General features: G+C 34.9%; 3 protein-coding genes across 6 annotated transcripts; all 3 read right to left on the bottom strand.

The window, feature by feature from the left end:
* Window positions 1-82: 82 nt before the first annotated feature.
* LOC149743575 (uncharacterized) lies at window positions 83-7730 on the bottom strand. Of its 3 annotated transcripts, none has more exons than XM_089871553.1 (14): window positions 7596-7729; window positions 7013-7197; window positions 6302-6403; window positions 5753-5884; window positions 5236-5438; window positions 4633-4773; window positions 4177-4384; window positions 3637-3890; window positions 3170-3266; window positions 2837-2948; window positions 2454-2602; window positions 2016-2121; window positions 921-1113; window positions 83-541 (listed from the first exon to the last, which is right to left on the bottom strand). In XM_089871553.1, exons 1-14 carry the CDS (start codon window positions 7684-7686, stop codon window positions 490-492), a joined length of 2025 nt encoding a protein of 674 aa, XP_089727679.1. In that variant the 5' UTR covers window positions 7687-7729; the 3' UTR covers window positions 83-489. The 3 variants fall into 3 exon arrangements, with proteins under 3 accessions (XP_089727679.1, XP_089727843.1, XP_089727760.1); XM_089871717.1 differs by lacking the exon at window positions 7596-7729 and adding an exon at window positions 7335-7541; XM_089871634.1 differs by lacking the exons at window positions 83-541; window positions 921-1113 and adding an exon at window positions 1120-1482 and having other exon boundaries at window positions 7596-7730.
* Window positions 7731-9926: 2196 nt separating this feature from the next.
* On the bottom strand, window positions 9927-13884 carry LOC149743574 (uncharacterized). Of its 2 annotated transcripts, XM_089875865.1 has the most exons (7): window positions 13730-13883; window positions 13290-13350; window positions 12816-12889; window positions 12138-12218; window positions 11462-11601; window positions 11168-11228; window positions 9927-10929 (listed from the first exon to the last, which is right to left on the bottom strand). In XM_089875865.1, the coding sequence occupies exons 1-7, from the start codon at window positions 13796-13798 to the stop codon at window positions 10810-10812; spliced, it is 606 nt and encodes a 201-aa protein (XP_089731991.1). In that variant the 5' UTR covers window positions 13799-13883; the 3' UTR covers window positions 9927-10809. The 2 variants fall into 2 exon arrangements, with proteins under 2 accessions (XP_089731991.1, XP_089732003.1); XM_089875877.1 differs by lacking the exon at window positions 11462-11601 and having other exon boundaries at window positions 13730-13884.
* Window positions 13885-15246: 1362 nt separating this feature from the next.
* LOC149743573 (sperm microtubule inner protein 11-like) lies at window positions 15247-17081 on the bottom strand. The gene is made up of 4 exons (XM_089876028.1): window positions 16849-17081; window positions 16580-16741; window positions 16012-16153; window positions 15247-15526 (listed from the first exon to the last, which is right to left on the bottom strand). Exons 1-4 carry the CDS (start codon window positions 16940-16942, stop codon window positions 15478-15480), a joined length of 447 nt encoding a protein of 148 aa, XP_089732154.1. The 5' UTR covers window positions 16943-17081; the 3' UTR covers window positions 15247-15477.
* Between the last annotated feature and the right edge of the window lie 70 nt (window positions 17082-17151).

Below are 17151 nucleotides of genomic sequence, written 5' to 3'. Positions count from 1 at the left end.
ATGAACAGTATGCGAATACTTACCGAAACATTTTGTAGGATGTAGAGTAATATCTGGCAGGGATTTATAAACATACACAACGTCACTTGGTGCATTTTGTGCACCTGATGTTATAATTTGTTCCATGGGCGTATGGAGAACATTCTGCCAATTTAAAGCTATCCAAAGAAAGTGTTATCATTCAAGTAACATGTAATCCTAGTTGGTATGTTACCCATCGTCTAAGCGTGTTCATTTACTCCATAAATACATAACACTGAAGCGCACAATAGGGTAAATAAGATTACAATAGTTTAAATTTTAGACGAGATTTGAAGAAAACAAAATAGTACGAACTTACGAAATGTAGAAAAGAATATACGAACTTTAAAATTTATAATTGCAGTTGGCAAATACGTCTTTAAAAAACATGATATTGTCTAAAAAAAAGTGGTTCGGAAAAGAAATAGAAAATTATATAAATCAAATGTAAACCATCTTATTTATTATCTACACTACTTGCAAGAGACCCAAAATAAGAAACACAGTGAAGTTCCATGATCTGGAAAACAGATATTAGTATGGTTAGTGACAAGCATCATGCTCATTGATTATGGATGTCTTAATATACACCAGACACACATGGTGTATTCATACACCTCATGCTCACTGTCAAGTTATAACACGGATGTCTTCTTATACACCAGACACACATGGTGTATTCATACACCTCATGCTCACCGTCGAGTTATAACATGGGTGTCTTCTTATACACCAGACACACATGGTGTATTCATACACCTCATGCTCACCGTCCAGTTATAACATGGGTGTCTTCTTATACACCAGACACACATGGTGTATTCATACACCTCATGCTCACTGTCAAGTTATAACACGGATGTCTTCCTTTACACCAGACACACACATAAAGTCCAAACCTTGGTGTTAAAAATGCTGCTCTCCTTCCTAAAGAAATTGTTTCTGTTGGACTTGCTGCAGTTGTTGTAGTTGTACTGCTTGTATTTATAGTAGTTGGACAACTATCACACGCATTAAACGGGTACGGATCATTCTCTTTGCAAGTTCCAGGATAAGCAGTGCCAGATGGAATGCTGGCAGTAAGATCTGCGCCTGGTAAAGCCATTTGTCAGAAAAACATATGTGGTAGCAAATTTTTAAATTAAGAGATATTTGCTACTATATATTTCTGCAATGTTTCTGTTTCTTGCAGTTTTGAATGTTCAACTTTTCTGTCTCTGCCTGCACAGAAAATACTTAACTTTTCTGGCATTACAGAAAAATTAGGTATTTCTGCTTTCAAATACTACCTTTTCTGCTTTTTCTTTTGTTGCGTTTATGCCTGCCCTACTGAATACATTTTTCAACATGTAACGTAAAACTTCGAAAGTAAAGAATATTCTCCTATAATCTGAGCTGCTGCAAACTACACTTTCATTTATCAACTAAACTGCTTGAACTTGTTGCATTCATCAGAGTGAACTAAAAAGGACAAAACATTAACACTTTAAATAAACTTTGCGATTAAAATTATCAGAGGATTTAGAAATACTGCACACACCATATGTTACATTATCTTTTATTATATTCTTATATATTGCAAAAACTGATTTTCTGGCATAAAAGTTAAAAAAACATTAAATATCTTTACTTATGTTGCGTGTATAGATGAATGTAACTTGATTTATTATCTCGCGGCCGGAAAACAACAGTCGTTATAACACAAGTGTTGTGTTTCATACACCTCGTGTCAGCTTTCAAGTTACCATATATCTTACTTTGTAAAGATATAAATACTATGATTTTAGAACAATTTAACATATGCCATTGGATCAGTCATTGTACACACTATATGCTACAGTATCTCTTATATATGATAAGAACTAATCTTATGACATGAAAATAAATTATGAAATTAACATATAAAATTATCATTTTTTCGTGCTGCAGATACATACCAAGCTGTTTTTGTGACAGTTTACTAAATGCCAGAAGATCAGTTATTGCCTACATACCTTGATCCACAATATCTGCTGTTAACATCATACCAGTATCTTCATGGTTAAGTAAGTGACAATGAACCACAACCTCCCCTGTGTATTTATGTGCGTTGAATCGAATCTAAAAGTGTTGTGAATATGTAGTTAGAAATTATATTGTTTTTTGATGGTAAAAATACAACTATATATGTAGTTATTAATGATCAAGAACAGAAATGTACTGTTTTTAATAGTCAAATCGTAGAAAATAAAATTATATATGTTTTAACAGTAAAATATAAAATATTTAGTTTGTAAAGGTCAAAAATTAAAATACATAGGTTTTAATGGTTTAATGGTCAATACATAAATATAAAAATATACTGTTTTCAATGACCGAAAATAGAAACAAGTTGTTTTTACTGTCAAAAATAGAAATATATATAAGTGTTGTTTTTAATGGTAAATACATACTGTTATGTTAACCAAAGGTGGAACAAGTATGGCGTCTCTAAACAAGCCAGCTTCACTATAACCAAGCGTTCCTGTTCCCCCTGCAGCCCATCGTGCATCATGGCCAAGATACCGTAAAGGATTGTTTGGGGTTTGAACGTTTTCATTGCCTAAGGTGAATGAGTTTTATTATTTGAATGAATGTAACTTATTTATCCTCTTGTCACTGAAACTTGTTTTATTTTTGCGCTTCCGGAAAATGACAGTCGTTATAACACTGGTGTTCTGGTTTCAAAAAAAACATTTTTTTTAAGTTTCCTTAAAAATAAAAATTTCAAAAAATGTTTTTACACCTATGACAGCTGAACCGCATATTGGTAAAACACAAAGTATAAACAAGTCACCAGTATAAGCAGAATGTTGGTGAGCACATACGGAGTTGTCTTGATCAAAGAACACATAACCTGTCCTTCCACTCACTGAATAAGGTCCCGTATACGAGTTGTAACTAATCACCTAAAATTAAAAGATTAGTTTTGGCAAAGTAAATATTTCAAAACATAAAACCATTTTTTACCTAAAATTAGGCATCACAAAAAAAGGATTTTCTAGTAAAATCTGGGACAAGGTGTTTTAGTAAAAGCTGGCACAAGGTGTGTGATACAGTACACCTGTGTTATAACGACTGTCATTTTTTGGCCATACAAGGGTTAAGCAAGTTACATTCATTCATTTACCTGAAAATGATTGACATGAATATGAATGGGATGTGCTGCACCTGGATCAGAGTTGACAAGATACCATTCTTGGTTGGTGTTCAACTGAGCTTTGAACCTGGAATGTATTGAATCAGTAATTGTTAAATGTTGCTTGTATATACTTTAGATACGCGTGGGACTAAACTAATCGGTCACGGTAACTACTGGTTACTGCAATTTTTTTAGTCGGCCAACCAAAATTTAGTTGGTGTATTTTTACATTTAGTTGGTGTATTTTTACATTTAGTCGGCCGACTAAGTTTCTGTGCATTACTTATTCTAGAAGTCAGTCGGCCAAAATTAAGCAAATCAAATTTAAATCAGGCGACTAAAAAAGCAAAATCAATTTTAGGCGGCGACTAGTTTTTTTAATGACTGTCGTTTTGTCATTACCTCTTATCACTTAGGTTATTTGATTATTTTCTTCTTTGTAAATTCAAATTCACCTGTAGTTTGTATTGGATTGAAATCTCTCCCTATTTAACCTTGTTCCTGGGCTTGCTTCGATAACAAACCTCCCAAACACTTGATCTTGAGTTAAGGAACGGAAATCGCCGACAAATGATGGACGAGTGGGAAGGGAGGTTGGGACGGTGATGGAAGAGCTGGTTCCCGTGACAACGATTGTCAACAAGTTTTGGTTGAGGCGTTGAAATCCTCCGATTGAAAGGTTATCAACGTTTGATGATAAAGAACGTAGCTGGTTGTTTTAGAAGGGAATTTTTGTTAAATGTATATTGTATATAGTAGGGGAGGTGGGGAGAAGATGGGACACCTTTGACATATTCAAATATCCTAAGCGTGTTTTAAAAAATTAACAATTAATGAATTGTCAAAATTATCAGTCATACATAAAAAATACTTGGTAACTCGTAAGCTGGCCCGAGGTGTATGAAACACAGGAAATAGAAAACCTATGTTATAAGGACTGTCGTTTTCCAGCCACGCAAAAATAAAGCAAGTTACATATAAAATAAAAAACCCACCTCGTAAGTACCAGCAGTGCCACAAGCAACCAACCAATCAACTTTCCCCGATGGAATAAGAAGAGTTTTCCCAGTTAAAGGGGTTCTAGCTTCATCGAGATATACACCATCGTATGCTATCTCCAACACACTACAAGCTGATGTTGGCTGTTGACTTGTGTCGGTGATTAGCAACTCAAGAATAGCACTACCTCCAGCATTAACCATTCTGGGTAAAGTAAATTGGGTAAAATTCTGGATAATGTAAATTGGGTAAAATTCTGGATTAATTGGGTAAAATTCTGGGTACCTCTCTTTTTTTCCAGTCAAGTTACTAAATCTAATGCAGTCAATCTGTGTCCCCCTTAGCACAGAAAAAACATTTTCGTTTTTAAAGGACCCATGTCAAAACATAAATAAGGCATTCAGATTCAAATAACAATAAAGTTGTTTCACTTCATATTTTACTCAACAAACCTAAATCGTTTGGTTTCTGTCGTTGTCATTGCTAATTGTGGCCAAAGCTGCCCGTTTGTTGTGAAGTGGTCAATCCCATTCGCTTGATTGGTCAACCATTCTTCTAAATTACCTCCAGCAGTTACTGGGTATTGGTTATGCCTGTAGGCATAAAATATTATGTAATGATATATTTGTTAGACTATGACAAAGAAGAAAATAATCAAATAACACAAGTGATAAGAGGTAATGACAAAACGATAGTCATTAAAACATAAGATTGACATGCAAAAAAAAGCAAACTTTAAAAATTTATAAAGCAAACTGCAATGTGTTTTAGGCCCGCTGTTGCTATCATTGTGGGCGTATGTTCCCTGGACAAGACACTTAACGTCAATTGCTCCAACCCAGTGATCACCAATGGGTGTCTAAAAGTTTTAAAGTAGGCATGTAAAGGATATATGAAGATTGGTTGTGTTTGGTAAACGCAGCTGATTGGGTGCCTCAGTTTTGTGCGGTAATTCTAGAGTGTTAACCTAGGTGGAAAGTCAGGAGATTAAAAATAGATTTGAATTTTAATAGCAATTCTACAAGTTATATTCATGCATTTATCCTGTTGCTAACCTATAATTAGGATTATCTTGAATAGTCTGTTGTATGTTTGCGAAACCCCTTCCACCATTGTTAATATATTGCAGTGTTGGTTGAAACATAAGTTGAATATCATGCGCGCAATTCTCGGGGCATGATACTGCTCTTAAGTGGGAGGGAGTTGTTGCATCAGCATCATCTTCAACGATGATCATTCCAGCCATTCCACTGTGAACCTGCAAGTCAATGGTGTTATATTAATTCTTGATACTTTTATTTATAAATAAAGGATTTAATGAATAATTTATTTATGAAAGGAGTTTTCATATGAAAGGATTCTAAAAATTTGTTGCCACAGCCTATAGATTGTTACTGCTAGACTGCCCAAGTATATTACACTTGTTTATTAAATAGTGCTTTTGCTATTTATTTGTGTATCAATATTTTGAGAATTTACAGAAAAACGACAGTCGATAAAACACGTTTTGGATGAAAAGGTTTGGAAAAGAGCGTCAGTTGAAGTGTTGAACCCAAAGTATATATAAGCTACCTGCAACAGGGTGGCTCCATGCAAATGGGGGTGGTACCAATAAGTGCCAGATGGATTCTCACTGTCAATCTGGTAGGAATATGTATACGACTCCCCTGGGTGAATGTGGACAAACACATTGTCCTGTGGTTCCTGCAAAGAAAAAATAAGTAATTGTTTACCATAGGCTCCAATTTAATTTTGCTTTTTGGTGGCTGAATTAAATTGTAGTTGGTAGAATTTAACCACTTAACTTTTGTAATGTTTTCATTTAGCAGGCTAAACGCAAAAATATTACGAGTGAATTTGGTCGAAAAATAGAAATACTATCCCTAGTAAGAACTTAATTGTTTGTTATAGTCTTTAATTTTACCTTTTTGTCACTATTTGCTTACCTAACTTATGTAATGGTTTCACTTAGTAGACTATGCGCTAAAAAAAACGACTAGCTTTGGTCTAGAGATAGAAATACGACGACTGGTCAAAACTTACTAACTGCTCTTTATGCCTTAATACATTCCAATTCCAACGTTAATATCAGCATATGAATTAATTTTAATAAATTCTCACCTTGCTGCTAATATGAAGTCCATGCGTATGAAGATTGGTTGTGTTTGGTAAACGCAGCTGATTGGGTGCCTCAGTTTTGTGCGGTAATCCTAGAGTGTTAACCTAGGTAGAAAGTCAGGAGATTAAAAATACATTTGAATTTTAATAGCAATTCTATATACATGAGAAAATCTGGGTGTTGATAGTTAGGGGTTAGGGATGACCATACGAGTTTAACAAACCAACTTTTGGTACGATACCTCGAATGGTTTTTGAGTTATCGAAACAACCAAAATATCTGCAACCGCGTAATGGTTTTTTGACTATAACTCATAAACCAATCGAGGTATCCGACCAAAATTTGGTTTGTTACACTTGTATCCAAGTTGTATGGTCATTTGATATCTATTGGACGTGGCGTTTCTGGTCGAAATAACCAAAATATCTGCAACCGTTTGCAACTGCGTAAAGGTTTTTTGGTGCTCGTGAAGAATCTCCCCCCCCCCACCTTTTTGCTTACCACTAACTACTAACCCCTATAACCACTAACCCCTAACTATCAACACCTAACCCCCTGGCCCCTAACCTAGGGGTTAGTGGTTAATAGCAAATAAGGTGGAGGGAAGACTCTTCACTAGCACCAAAAAACCGTTAGGCGGTTGCAAACGGTTGCAGATATTCAAAATATATATAGCTTAAGCTTACTCATATTATACTTTGCAAACGACGTACCACTGTAACATTTACTACATCACCACGTTTCACGCGCCATGTTGGGCCGGGGAATACCCCATCATAGCAACGTCGATGCAGCGTCAACCAATCTATTTTGATGTCAGAAACTTGCACTGTCAACGTCATAGAAAGGGAACCCCCTGATGACGTCAGTTGTTGAGGTGACGCAAGGTTCTGACCTCCTACAAAGAATTATTTGATTTCGTTTAAATATACACGAGATACAAACTGACTTTCATTTGAACGAAGATCATATTAGTGCATACAAAACTAAAAACCAGACATAAAGCAACAATTCAATTGGTAAACCTACACTTACGGATAAAAAAGATGCGTAGTCAGAAGTTACGGATTCATGGCTCGACGCTGCAACTATTGTCAGCGTGTGTCCTTTGGCAGGTCCATGTACCAAGTCATAACATAACAAAATATCAAACAAAAAATATCACACAAAGTTACATGGTAACTCGTAAGCGGGCACGAGGTGCACGAAACGGAACACCCGTGTGACCTTTAACAACTGTCGTTTTCCAGCCACGCGAGGATATACTATAGAGCAAGTTACATTCATCATACATACCCATTAAAGCGCACGGGGCGCTGTGAGAACATTGGCCCTCCGCTTTATAAATTCCCACTAACAACACGACAAATAGAGTTGCCAAAATCATATTTATTGTGTAAAGTAAAAACAACTGTAAATAAACTGGGTTATTGTTTTTAGCGAAATAATAGATTTTATAGCTTGTCTTAAGAATTTTCTGGTATTTGTCCCAACATACGTTATGACTCAAATACGTCATGACCCAAATATGAAGTATACATTAATTAAAACTCGCACAAATGAATGTGCATTTTTTCACTTAATTTAACAAAAAACCCTTGCTGCTGTAAGCGGCTACATCTTATTCTTGGTAAAACTCTACCAGTATGTTTCACCCCACCTTCGAGATACAAACTCTTTGTAAACTACGACAGAGAATAAATGGCATTGTCTTTTGAACAGGTTGACTTCTCACCTACAGAGAGGGCCGATTGAACACGTGACAGTTTACCTTTGTCTCCGTTAAAAGCCCACACACAAAATAGCGTTTCAGACATACCGTTCCGTTTCACGTGCGAAACCAACATAAATATTTCTTCGTATACAATATGGTAAGATGGGACACCACCTTTAGCACATAAATTCCATTCTGATCGTGTTTTAAACAATTAACAACGATCTATATGAAAGTCGTGAGGACACGGTTTTATAATTATTTGAATAACCTTTGTTTACTACCAAATGGAACGAGGAAATAGAAAGATAAGGTTTTCCCATTTTACCCCGTCCTACTATATACTTATTGGCACCAACAGCATATATATCATTACACAGCGGTCCCGGATATTTCGAAGAACTAACGTTCCAGTTTATTTAAATCCGGTTGGTTTAACAGCCACGCTTTTATTTGACACTTTACTGGTGCAATTTTTTTCTCGCTGCGTGTTTTTAACGACTGTTGTTTTGCGACTAATTTCCTTCTCTTCGCTTTTTTTCAATTATTCTGTTACCCGTAGCGTGTTTTAGCGACTGTCATTTTTCTTCTAATTACCTTTTATTCGATTTTTTAATTAATGTAATCTTTATTACTGTATTGGAAGGAAGCTATAACTAGAATGTTCCGATTTGTCAGCCCAGTTCACGTCTCAGATCGCCTTACGTTTTGTTATTAATAGCCCGCGCTTGCCCGGCGTTTTTTGTTCAAAGAATCGGTAACTACGTTTGAAAAATATTGCTTTTGTATTACAGGTTTCTATGTGCTAAATAATGATGGATCACGAGGGGTTGGGTAATTGATCCTTCCTTAAGTGGGTATGTCAAAGAAACTATGTGATTTGCTAAATAATGAAAAATGCTGCAAGGTAAGATGGGATACCGTTACCATCGTTCTACATCCCACATTTTCGAAAGTGATTTGAACACGCGATCGTAATATACAAAGTTAGTATAGACCAAGTTAGGAAACGGATTGTAAAACAACGAGTTTTGTTATCCATTGTCTCCGCGTCTAGGACGTCATAGTCGCCGCCATTACGCAGCCCACGGCATAGCATTTTATCATTGCTGAGAGCTGTTTTTCGTCTAAATATTGCAATTTTTTAGGAACCAAGCACTTCTGCGCGTAAAAATGGCTTTCTACTAATGTTATATCACAATAATAAACCTCACATAAAGAATCAATTTTTTTTAAACACTCAATCGATTAAAGAGTAAAAAAACAGAAAATATCAAGTATACCAACCAAAAACATAAAAGAACATGTTTAAAATATAAAAATACAAACAAAAAACGCATAACATTAACATACACTGGTGTATCTAGCTGCAGTTTTGCATGTAAATTGTCGTGACTTTACTTTTTGGGTCACAAACTTAACACGTATACCCAGCAACGAAACTTAATGTATGTTTGTAAAATTTGCCTAATATCAAAGTGACATTGAGGAAAACAACACTGAGTTACTGATTTTGGTCCTCTGCTTAAATTAATAAGCTACCTTTTCTGCGTTCAGGTTCTTTATGAAATCGAAAAACGCGAACACCTTATCTGCTAGTATTAAGCAGTTGGAGCTGCATGTCCACTCATGTTGGATTATAAATGTAGTATGTAATGGTTCTGTAGATTCGTAGGTATGATCATATACTATTGTAAACTAAGCTAATTGCTGCTAATTTTAATCGCTAACGTAAAGTACCATGTTAAACCACACTTAACGCTCTTAACAGTCAAAATACTAATTTACTCCACTTTAATTCTTAGATTTAATATTATATAACAACACTTATATTTAAAATTATATTATAAATATTAAAACAACCGCTATACGTGTTTTCTAGCTTTGCATCGCTTCCAAGAATCAAATAAACACACGCCGACAAAGCATTTGTATTGGCGGTTTACGCTCTGTGGGCTCCATAATGGCGGACACAAGCGCCGTTTCCTGACGCGACGTTGGTAATATATATTGGCCATCCACACTAATTCAATAGTTTGTTTGCTTTCTCCAAAAAAACAACCAGCTTAACAATAGTGTACAAAATATGACAAAAAGAGATTTTCTCAAAACGAAGGAGTTATAATATATACCTCAATCTCACCATATTGTAATCTCAAGTGGATTCAGCAAAAAAATAGTAACAAACTTAGATTCTGTGCGAATATTTCTAAAAACAATAAAAGAAAAAACGCACTATTCTATTTTACTATAGCAGGGGGTGATATAACATAGAACGAATCTGCTATTAAGAAAATCTTCACAGTTTTTAACCTCTAACCCCAATTTTCAAAGATGATCAAATTTCAATATTTGTCACCTAAAATCTTTTTTAAATTAACCTGGAAACAGCTTGGCTTGCAAAGTTACTTTTTTTTACCGCATGGCCATATATAGTAAACGGGATTTTCCCATAGCGGACACGTTCTATGATATAATGGAGTGGGGGGAAGGTGGGACATTAGCACATAATATACGAATATCCTGATCGTGTATTAAACAATTAACAACGGTCTATGGAAGTCGTGACGGTATAGTTTTATAATTATTTAAACGTTTTTTGTTTACTACCTATTGGAACGATAAAATAGAGTTAGAAGGTGTCCCATCTTCCCCCACCCAACGGTATCCCTTCTTTTTATATTAATATTATATAGGTAGCAGTAAAGGAATATGAAAATAATGTAATATGGAACAAAAGAGTGCAAATTTAGGGAAAAATAATAAATCATAGCAACAAACTAATAGAAATAAGATCTACTTCTGGTGCGGAATTAAGTCGTCGCATATTTTAACAAGTTCCGTGTTTTGATGCTTAGTTTGATCTAGTTCAACTTTTAGAGATCTTTTCTTTGACTGTGTCATCTTTAGTTGCATCTTTAAACAATGAAGGAATGTTAATTGTTTATACTCGCGTGTTGGGGTAACCACTGTTGTTATAGCACGGGTGTTTGGTTTCAAACACCTTGTGAGTTGTGCCAGCTCACGAGTTAGCACATGTGTAACTTTGTGGGTGATTATTTAATGAGATTTAAACATAATGTGTGGCTGAAAGTTTAAACAGCCCATAATAAAACACACACATTTCAACAAAAACATAAGATTGAGTCTTCACCTGTAAACTTTGTAGTTTGGCTTTGTTCTGTTTTTGCCTCAATGTAATTTCTTCTTTCGAACTGAAAACAATAGGATTAATAGACCAATGTAATATAATATAATTATATAACAACATATAATCTAATCTTTAAAGTTATCGGTCCCAGATGTGATTTTTATAAAGGCAATCATAAAATACGGCATCACAATAAAGTAGAGAAATTGAACACCAGTGTGTAGTGTGTACAACCAAATTATTAAATGACACCCCCTTTTTGGTTGCAACCCAGGGGGTTGAGAAGTAGTAACTTACTTGGCAATATTAGTTTCAAGGTTTTTAATTGTTGCTTCTGTTTTTTGTTTGGTTTCTTCATCTAAACTTTTAACGTAAGCAATTGCTTTCTTTAATGTTACTTTGTTGGTGTCATAAGTTGACGAAATATCCTTCAACCTCTGCAGACAGTGTATGTTAGAAGCATAGACGTAACACTACAGTGAGGAGTCTGGGGTGACAATGACATATACCCACTTTGAAACAATGGTGACATTATATTTTGCTGCCTAGTTTTACAACTAATTCAGCTTTTTCTTTGCTGTTAAGTCTCTATACAAACAAGTCAAGTCAAAGTATATTGCATTCAACACATTAATCAATGACAATAAGGTTCCCTATGTTCAACAACTATATGTGTAACTGCCTTTTACCATTGGCATGGCAGAATTTGTTCAAAATTGCAAAAAAAACTGTTACATCTGCGATTAGAAGCCGTAAATTTAAATTAGAAGCAAATAAGAAGCGAATAATAATGAAATCTGCTGTGTATATCTGCTTAATGAATGTCACGTACTCGCTAAATGGTCAATACATTTTCGTAAATATATTTGCCTTTTTCTAATCTGACCCTGGTTACAGTAACTACAGTAACCTAAAGGAATAGTTTAATATAAGTTTTGTTGGTGATATTTAATATTTATCTGACAATTTTTACCTTATAATGTTCAATCACTTTGGTGGTCTGTGCATCAATGACGTTCATTGTTTCAGATAATTTACTTAAGACTTCATTTCCCTGCAATTAATTATTGTTGATATTATTTTGAACAATTTAAAAATTAACTAAGATTAAGTTTAATAATTGAAAATAAAATCAATAAACCAAGCGCCCACAGACGGAAAAGTCTTTCTTTAAGTTATTGGCAACAATGGCATATATTTTAATATTTATTTATCATTTGAGTTATGTGACCAAGATTTTTAGCATGGGCCAGTCTGCAGAATAAGGCAGTTCATGACGAGATCACATAAAAATCTACTTTCAAAATAAAAAACGTACATTTCTAATTTTCTTATCCACTTAAAAAACTCAACACATCATTTACGATTGTATTTGGTTTGTTGTTTAAACTAACGTGCATGGTAACTCGTAAGGTGAAACAAGGTGTATGAAACAGAACATCCGTGTTATAACGACTGTCATTTTTTGGTCATGCGAGGGTAAAGCAAGTAGACTACATTCGTTTATTCATTACCAAAAGTTTGTAAACAAAATCACGCGTGTACCTACCAATGCTACCATACAATGCAGTCATAGCGTGGTAAAAAACGCTCGACAATTTATACAACATAAAACATAACAGGTTATGCTTCTTAATATTTAAAAACAAACCTTTGTTTTCTCATCTTGTATTTCTAATATCCTGGTTACTTGTAATTCATAAGATACAAGTCGTTGTTGCAATTCTGTAAAAAATATAAAAACATATTAAACATATTATGTTTCTTTTTAAATTACATTTAGATATATATATATATAACCAATAGCCATGCATTGGCAAACCAGATTATGCGACGCATACATCAGAATACTATTGGGGTAATGGGTCAACTCTGGCCTAGATCGAACGCCGTAGCAAAGTGGTTAGTGTGCCCACCTTAAACCTAGAGGTGATAGGTTCAAGGCTTGTCACTGCTACCATTGTGGCAAGTTACATTCATTCATTCATGAATCCCTTCCCAGACCCCGTGGCTTGCCATACTTAATGGAGCTGAGGACTTTTACAAATTAAAATGCATATTTCAAGGGATTTAAAATAACAACTGTAGATTATTAGACAAGACAGTATACAGTATGCAATTTTACCATCCACTAATTCTTGGTGCGTTGCTTTTGATTTTTCAATCAGTTTTCTCTTTTTTTCAATCTGTATTGTTAAAGAGTAATTAGAATTTTATATGAATAAATTTATCTGTATCCTGTATCCTCGCGTGACAAAACAACTGGCTAATGGCAGTGTTTACACAGGTGTTCTGTTACATACACAACTTGTGCCTGCCTATGAGTCCTATGAAGTTGAACATCACATGTTTTAACGTATACAGCTGACAACTTAAATTCATAAGAAACCACTGTATTGGAGCAATTGCCATTACGTGGCTTGCCCGGGACATTTTATGCAGATGCGCCCACAAAAGTAGCAGAGGCGGGACTTGAACTCAGTGACTCTGGGCTATTAATATGTAAGTAAGCTAACCAAAGTTTCACAGCGCCGAATAAGTCGGTTAAAACAAAAATGCTCAAACCTCTAATTTTAAAGCATCAAGTCGGTCGAAGGTATCGTCTGTATCTTCCTTATCATATTCAAATATCATTTTGAAACAGTACAACTTAAATTTAAGTTAAACTGTAACAAATTAAAGACTGGTCGATAGACGGAGAAATAAAAATTTATTTCTGGTAGGTGGCGCTAACAATTATTTTATAATGTTTAGGGAGCTGTTTGTTCCTACTTTTAAGAATTATTTTTACATTTTTTGTAAATCATCTTTTAAATCTTAACCTGTGTTCGTTACTCGTTCTGATCAACACAAAATTAAAGTATACAGAAAACTTTTATACAATACTTTTCATGGAGCGGCCTCCAATACTTTTCATCAGAGTCCGTACTGCTTTTCATGGAACCTGGTAATAACAAACCAATAAGTTCCAAAGATGACACGGCAACTAGTCACTGACATTTTTTATGTTTTGGTCGATTTTTCTGCAAAGTATAGCATGTGACTATCGCCTCGCACCAGCTGATTATTTCCTCGTTTTTCGATGATTGGCTCTCTTGCAACGCGTGGCATTTAAACAGAGTTTTAGTTTAGATGATGTTAATTCCATACCAGTGTAGCGGTTGATTGTGCTCTAGCACAGATTTAATGATATAAAGATAGCTAAATTTAACACTAATGCATAAAGATTGAATATAAAGCAACGTTGTATAGCGATAACAAAAGCATGACAGGAATGGAATGCAGTTTCGCTGCTTTCGTAACATCTACTTTCCCGTCATTCTAATCGTGATAATAAAACAATTACCCAGTTGTGTGTATGCCAGGCGAGGCAATTGCCACATGCCAATGATTTATTGTTTTGCTACACGTGTTTTTCGTTATATAAACCTTTCACTTTCCTGAACTGGAGGCAGTACGGGGCTTGCAATACCCTGCTGTTCGCACTTTGTCTCTAAGCTCGATGTCGCACTTTCACCGTACAATAAACTGAGATGTGCCGTACAAGTGTCATACATCGGTGTGCAATGCGTTGCGGAGTCGGATAGCGTGTGCGTCGGGGCAGGATGGAACAGCGTCGTCGCGAGGCTTCGGAGCGCGAACCCACAACTTCAACATTAGCCGCCCCCCACACCAGGTTACAAGTTGGAAGGTTTCAACAAGTCTCATGCGGGACATAAGTTAAGTATTAATATCATTAATTTATAACTAATGTAAGGCATTGTAGAAATGTATATTCATAGTACATTACTACTTTATTACACTGATTTTTCTTCTAATTAGAATTATTATTTGTAATTTGTATTGTAACCAAGTTTTGTGCTATGCGCGCAGGACCAGCTTGTGTTTTATAACCGCCGCTTGGTCGCGCTAGGTGTAACCCCATGTTATAAATAAAAAATTTAAATAACAACGCGAATCTGTTTTTCGAGTAAATGAATTTATGCATATATTAACTTATCACTTTGCTATATAATATGTACTATTATGCTAACTTCTGCCACTCCACAAAATAAGTGGCAGTTATTAAATCAAATACAAAATTTCTTTATAGAAGTTATTTATTTATTATCAGTTATTTATTACACCACAAACAACAATTAAAACTAGTAAGCAAGATAAGCAAAGTTAAGCGCTAGATCACAGTAAACACATTTAAAAACTAACAATCCACTAAACTAAAGTTGTATTTAAACTGAAGAGTTTTAAAAGCAAGAGTGCATGAAGGAAAACAGTGGAAGTATTATGGCTTGAAAGGCAGCGGCAAGGTTAAACTAAAAGAGCGAAAATTCTCGATTTGTGAGGGCCATGGCATCCACAAAGCTGTAATAATAAACAGTTGGTGTTATTATGTTACTTATGCTACTAGGCATAATGTCAAAAAATTTATCTGTTATATAAAATTAGTTTGTGTTAATATTTTTTCTTAATTTTTTCTATTCATTGTTTGTATTTTTTTTATTGTATTAAAAAAATGATAATATTTTACTTTAATCTACTATGCCTAGTCATTAATACATTGGCTATAAATATACAAATTGTATATCAGTATAATAATAATATGCTTCTCAAAAAAATTAGAAATTAATATATATATTATATACAGTAGGGTGGGGGAAGATGGGACACCTTTTCAGTCTATTTTCTCGTCTCACTGGGTAGTAAACAAAGAACATTCAAAAAATTATATAACTGTATCCTCACGACTCCCATAAACCGTTGTTAAATGTTTAAAACACGATCAGGATATTTGAGTATTATGTTCTAAAGGTGTCCCGTCTTCCCCCACCTTACTGTAGTAGTCTAACCTTGTCATCTCACTACTGCAATGAACATATCTAGCTGTACGGGCCCATGGATAAGTCTTAGCAGGTGGTGTCCCATCGTTAGCAATCCACCAACCAAAGTTGTTGGCATCGGTAAGTGGGATCCGATATAATTCGTTTGGTGCTAAGTGCATTGTGTAAACATTTATAATAAACTCATGGAATATAGGCCTAGTTGACCCTATATGGCCTCCTGAAATTAGCCATTTGGAATTAGCTTGGTATTAATTTAGTGCTGAGTTGTATTTGTTCACAAATTCAGACATTGTTTAGGTGAGTTATTGTTTCAATTTAAATCTAAATCCTGAGACCAATGATTTGCCATAGGACCTTACCCATACAAAAACAATGCTGGCAAAAAAAACAAGATATGTTCCTTGAGTGAATTGTGGGAGAATGGAACTGCATTATATTTTTTGATGTCTTTAATTAGTAACGCACAAGCATTATCATGTACATTATTACACGCTGCTTTCATGTGTACCGCGCTTCTCATCTTTCCTTTACAGAGTTACTAACTTACTATATCAACTACATAAACCAAACTTACAATATCCAGATCTGACATGTTTCTTCAGCAATGTTATGTGTTTAGAATAACTTCTTTCATTTCCAGCGGTTGGATTTGTGTAGTTATTAAAATGATCTGTAACTCTGCCAGTATTGGGAATTGGCGGCAGTTTAAGCGGTGCTGGTTTAGGTTCTGATGACCCTAAAATGGGAAAAACATTTCTTTAACTGTTTGCTGCATTAAATACCATGCAAACTACTAAAATGTACAACCGGTGCAAATTAATATAAAAAACAACGTTGCATTACCTGTAGATACAGGGCAAGTAGCTGGACGTTTTTCTGCCAACCTTGATTTAATAGAATCCTGATAACCAAGACCGGTTAAACCAAAAAACGCCATAATTAAAGGAAAAAAATTCGGCAGTAGATTTGCAAACTACACAAGTCGTTAAGTAAAGAAAAAGGAACGCGCGCTGGTTGTCATGGCATCACTCTTGCGTTACGTTACAGAAATAGTATAAATTAAATTATCACATGAGCGAAATCGTAAAGTTTGCTACATTTTTGCGGGGAGAGTGCTTGATATGAAGTGTATAATAATTTTGTTAT

This window comes from Ciona robusta, chromosome 1 (assembly GCF_009617815.1).
Source record: "Ciona robusta chromosome 1, ASM961781v2".
Classification (NCBI taxonomy): Eukaryota; Metazoa; Chordata; class Ascidiacea; order Phlebobranchia; family Cionidae; genus Ciona; species Ciona robusta.
Note: the sequence above shows the minus strand (reverse complement) of the source record. Positions and strands in the feature narration are given on the sequence as shown.

Excerpts from the sequence above, each read along its gene's own strand:
- LOC149743575 (XM_089871553.1), bottom strand. The coding sequence starts at position 7,686 with ATGATTTTGGCAACTCTATTTGTCGTGTTGTTAGTGGGAATTTATAAA. Across the intron at positions 5,439-5,752 it reads ATGGAGCCACCCTGTTGCAG|GTTCACAGTGGAATGGCTGG; the intron begins GTAGCTTATATA and ends ATTGACTTGCAG. Across the intron at positions 2,122-2,453 it reads CACCTTTGGTTAACATAACA|ATTCGATTCAACGCACATAA; the intron begins GTATGTATTTAC and ends CAACACTTTTAG.
- LOC149743574 (XM_089875865.1), bottom strand. The coding sequence starts at position 13,798 with ATGATATTTGAATATGATAAGGAAGATACAGACGATACCTTCGACCGA. Across the intron at positions 12,219-12,815 it reads TACAAGATGAGAAAACAAAG|GGAAATGAAGTCTTAAGTAA; the intron begins GTTTGTTTTTAA and ends AATTAATTGCAG. Across the intron at positions 11,229-11,461 it reads CTTGAAACTAATATTGCCAA|TTCGAAAGAAGAAATTACAT; the intron begins GTAAGTTACTAC and ends TATTGTTTTCAG.
- LOC149743573 (XM_089876028.1), bottom strand. The coding sequence starts at position 16,942 with ATGGCGTTTTTTGGTTTAACCGGTCTTGGTTATCAGGATTCTATTAAA. Across the intron at positions 16,154-16,579 it reads ACATGTCAGATCTGGATATT|CACCAAACGAATTATATCGG; the intron begins GTAAGTTTGGTT and ends CAATGCACTTAG. Across the intron at positions 15,527-16,011 it reads TGCAGTAGTGAGATGACAAG|CTTTGTGGATGCCATGGCCC; the intron begins GTTAGACTACTA and ends TTATTATTACAG.